This window comes from Chiloscyllium plagiosum, chromosome 44, assembly GCF_004010195.1.
Source record: "Chiloscyllium plagiosum isolate BGI_BamShark_2017 chromosome 44, ASM401019v2, whole genome shotgun sequence".
Classification (NCBI taxonomy): domain Eukaryota; kingdom Metazoa; phylum Chordata; class Chondrichthyes; order Orectolobiformes; family Hemiscylliidae; genus Chiloscyllium; species Chiloscyllium plagiosum.
Genome location: NC_057753.1, coordinates 14,111,937 through 14,116,367, shown reverse-complemented (window position 1 = coordinate 14,116,367; position 4,431 = coordinate 14,111,937). Strand labels below are relative to the sequence as shown.

The 4,431-nt window shown below is 42.8% G+C and overlaps 1 gene segment (V, D, J or C); it reads left to right on the top strand.

The window, feature by feature from the left end:
* The first annotated feature begins 626 nt into the window (after positions 1-626).
* LOC122543716 lies at positions 627-1,142 on the top strand. The segment is given in 2 exon segments: positions 627-685; positions 862-1,142. Coding segments are annotated over 2 exon segments (339 nt in total).
* The last annotated feature ends 3,289 nt before the right edge of the window (positions 1,143-4,431 follow it).

The following is a 4,431-nucleotide window of genomic DNA, read 5'->3' as shown; positions in this document are numbered from 1 at the left end:
TAAAAAGGCAGCAATGTGATTTTGATGAGTATTAGACCATTCATCTTGTTGATTGATAGTTGGATTCGAAGGCCTGAATGGAAACTTCCACTCCTATGTTTTTTAGTCGATGGTCTTTCAGTACGGGTGCAAACTACATGAAACCATTGATATGACATTGACCCAAGAGATTTCAAGTGTATTAAAAAAAATGAAACTGCAGAATGCAATTGGACACACACGCCATATACCATATGGTCGTGGACCTTTGACCCACCCGCATCTAGCCAGATATGAATTCACTGAAAGTCAGTGCTAATCATGCAGATCAATGTTAGCAGCGAAGCCCCCAGCCTCCTGTCCTGGTTGAGTGGCGTCACGCTGGTTCAGAGCGATGCTACACTTGCTGCATCATAAGGTCACATGACAGGAAGCTCTGACACAAGTGCACTCCGACATCACCACTCACATGCTGCCGCTCTCTCAGTACTTCACTTTGTGTTCACATGTACAGGTTACCCACGTCCAGAGGTTACACAATACGTCGTATCGAGCAGAGTTGGGTATTAACCAGCGTTGATTTCTCAAGGAGCGTCTCCTGGTCAAAATCTACAGATAGTTGTATCACAGAAATAAAGAAGATTCGATATGAAGCTGAGCTTAACTTTTCTGCTCGTCTCCATAAATTCTTTACTATTCTCTTTTGGTGAGTGTGACTGTTGATTCTGTTGGAAACATGCATGTGATATGATGATATGTTGTGTTTGACAGATTTTGCTGCTGCATGATTTTATATCATCTGATTTTGAACTCTATTGCATTGTATTACAATCTGTTATACCTAAAGTATGTTATTTCAGTTTATCTTTCAATTCTTCTCAGCTGTTGCAGGTAGCAACGAGGTGTCACAGTCATCAGAATTAGTGATCGTTATCGAGGGAAACACTGCAATATTGACCTGTACCACCACAGTAGCAGGGCAGATCCTACAGTGGTACATTCAATACCCGGACGGAACCATGAAGCATCTGGTGAGCGGTACCAGCAATCGGGACAGGATTGCTGCTCAGTTCAGTTCAGTGGAGAAGAGAAGCACTCTGAATGTTCATGACGTTCGAGTGACAGACATTGGCACCTATCTCTGCGCAGTAGAGACACAGTGAAACCAAGATCAGTGAGGACCGTACAAAAACCTGCTCAGTGGATCCCTTACAGTTTTCATTCCGTGCAGTTGTCAGATCCAACAGCATTCCTCAGTCTGCGCATAAGACCAGGCTGACCTGGTGTGGGTTTACTTGTTGATATCAGACATGAAATGTCAACGTTCAAAAACTCAATTATATCCTGTTATAGTATAAACCTGATATGACATGGCCTCAATGAACTTTCCTATGGGTTGCCGTGCTGTTGCTGAAATTTTATATTTCAAGCATTGCATGCAATTCTCGTATATATAAGAGTTCAAATCTCTGGAAACACAGTGTATGCATTCATACACTATCTGGGAGTTTTCTCTGCCTCTGTCATCACGTCAACATTGTAGGTCAGTTATTTGACAAAGTTACATTTTCGAGGCATTCAGGTACGTGGCTTGACTTGTGAGCTTTTATTATTTGGAAAAGGAATATAAAAGTTTAATGTATAAACCTGCTAACATTAACTTTTCTTAACTTCTCGTGAATCTATCCCCTCCAACTGAAGTTCTAAAATTTATAGGACACAAATGTTTCTTTTATTTTGAATAGGGGCTTGAATTCTGTTAAATTCTACGGTTGTGTACAAGCAAAACTGAAGGACTTCACGATAGACAGTCGCTGCCAGAAAATGTTTGTTTTCTGGGAACAAAACAATTAAAATTTACCTGAAAACAGGTACCTTACTTGATGGTGATGCTACAAAGAGAAGTGGCACGCGAAAATGGTATTTTATGGTTTCCACCAACATTCGAACAAATAACAAAAAAAAACCCAGTAGGAACTACCATTTCGATATGTTTTGTCCTTTAATATGAAAACTGTCTTTACATACAAAACAGTATCCAGATCACAAGTATGAAACAGAAACAATTCCAAGAAATGTTAGCTGTATTATTTAAATTGCAGATTTAAAGAACTGAGAAATAAGGGAAGACGAGGATTAAATAATTATTATTTAAAACGTGCAAAGGGGACATCAGCTCTTCATTAAAAAAAATCAAACGTTGGGCAAGTTATGATATTAAATAACTCTTACAAAGACCCAAAGATAGGAAAGTCACTCATTCCATCGTCGGAGGCGTCATGACTGTATCTTTTTGAAGCTTTTTCGACTTTGTTTTTTCATTATCGTAGTCTCATTGAACAATGAGCAGGTGCAGCATGGTCACAGACTTCTAAAAAATCTGACCGTCGCTACTTCTGAACCACCAGTTCTGAGTGCAACTGAGAATCAACACACACTTCACTTAAATTGAGCCTGCGGTTTCCCCAGTTTCCGTAGATTCTGTTTGCTGCTCTCCTCTGACCCAGTTACAGACTTGTGTAATCGCAGCATTAAAATCTGCATATCTTGACAATAACATATATGACAAGAATTTAACAACTGTCATCCCCTTTACTGAGGAATTATAAAGCTGATGGTAAGGAGTTGAGAGAGCGCCACTCATTTGATTCCATATATGCAGGGTTTGTTTTTAACGAGGAGAGATTTAATGGATTGGGCTGATATTCGTTGGCGGTAAAAGAATGAGAGGCGACCTTATTGTCTCAAAAACGTTTGTCAGAAACCGAATAGGGTTGAAGCCGAAAAATATATATTTTTATTGTGACGGAGTGAAGGACCAGAAATCATTATAGTGAAGCAAAGCTTCAAGGTAGAGACGAGAATCTACATTTTCTCTGACAGTGTAGTGTATCTGTGGAATTATTCAATGCAGAGAATTATTGAGGTAGAATCAATAACTTTACTCACAGCTGAGATGTGCAGATTTTTAATCAGTAAGTGTATCAAGGGTTATGCGACCAGGCAGGAAACTGGAGCTGAATATGGTCAGAATTAACTATGACTTCCTCGCAGCGAAGTCTAATTTCATGAATGCTTATTTATCTTCCTACATCCTACAGCGGGAGCTGGGCGGAAGTTCAGACGGAGTGCAAAGCCGGTCGGGAAGGTAAGTGATTACTATATAAAGAACTTACCTCGACGCCAACGGTCTTTTCGCAACAGAGAGCTGCGGGAGCTGGGCGGAAGTTCAGACGGAGTGCAAAGCCGGTCGGGAAAGTAAGTGATTACTATTAGAGTGGGAGTGTTCTAAACCCCAGGTCCTACAAAGTAGGGTCTCCCTCCCTCCCTCCTCCTCTCACCTTAATTAAGAGTCCACAGACGTGACACAAAAAGAGGGTCGAAGGAAGTTTAGATCGAAGAATGAGGCTTCAGCTCAGGACTCTTTGACAAGGAGGTTGAGTGAAGTGAGTACACCACAGTTGAAGAGGGTGAAGACATGACTGCCCAGCTGGTTCAGTGCGCTACGTGCTTGATGTGGGAGGTCAACGACTCTGGTGTGTCTGGCTCGTATATGTGTGGAAAGTGTGTGCACATTCAGCAATCGACCGAGCATATTGCAGCGCTGACGAAAGAACTCGAAGACCTTCGGCTCATCCGAGAAAATGAGATCTTTCTGGACAAGACCTTAGCGATGTTATTACACCAATCATGCCAGAAGAGAGCAGAAGAGAGCAGACAATGAGGAAGGCGGAGAGGAGACAGGTGCAAGAGACCCCGGGGGAAGTACCTGTCAGGAACAAGTTGAAGCTTTTGGAAGCAGAGACTGATGACACTGCCAGTTCGCAAGGCGGCCAAGTTTGTCAATCAAAAGTTGCCGCAGAGGCAGAGCGGAAGAGTCGGACATCGCACAGACCCGTGGTAATAGAGGACTCCATCGTGAGAGGAACTGACCGGGGTTTTTGTGGCAGCAGACGGGATTTAAGGATGGTGTGTTGCTTTCCTGGTGCTAGAGTGAAAGCCATCGCGAACACAGTGCAGGAAATCCTCAAGGATGAAGGTGAAGAGCCAGAGGTGGTGGTACATGTCGGCACAAATGATGTCGGGAAGAAGAGGAGGAACATACTACAGCGAGACTTCGGAGAACTAGGAATAAGGCTGAAAAGCAGGACGTCCAAGGTGGTTATCTCTGGTTTGCCTCCAGTTATTTGGACTGGTGTGGCCAGAAACAGGGAGATAATGGACTTGAACGTGTGGTTGGGGAACTGGTGCAGGAAACAAGGATTTAAGTTCTTGGATCACTGGGGTATATTTTGTGGTAAACATAAATTCTAGAAGAGAGACGGGTTGCACCTTAATAGGTTAGGGACCAGTATTCTGGCAGGCAGGTTTTCTACTGCAACACCGCTACATTTAAACTAAGTAGCGGGGCAGAGGGGGTGGGGTGGCCTTGTTGGTAAGGGACGATATTCA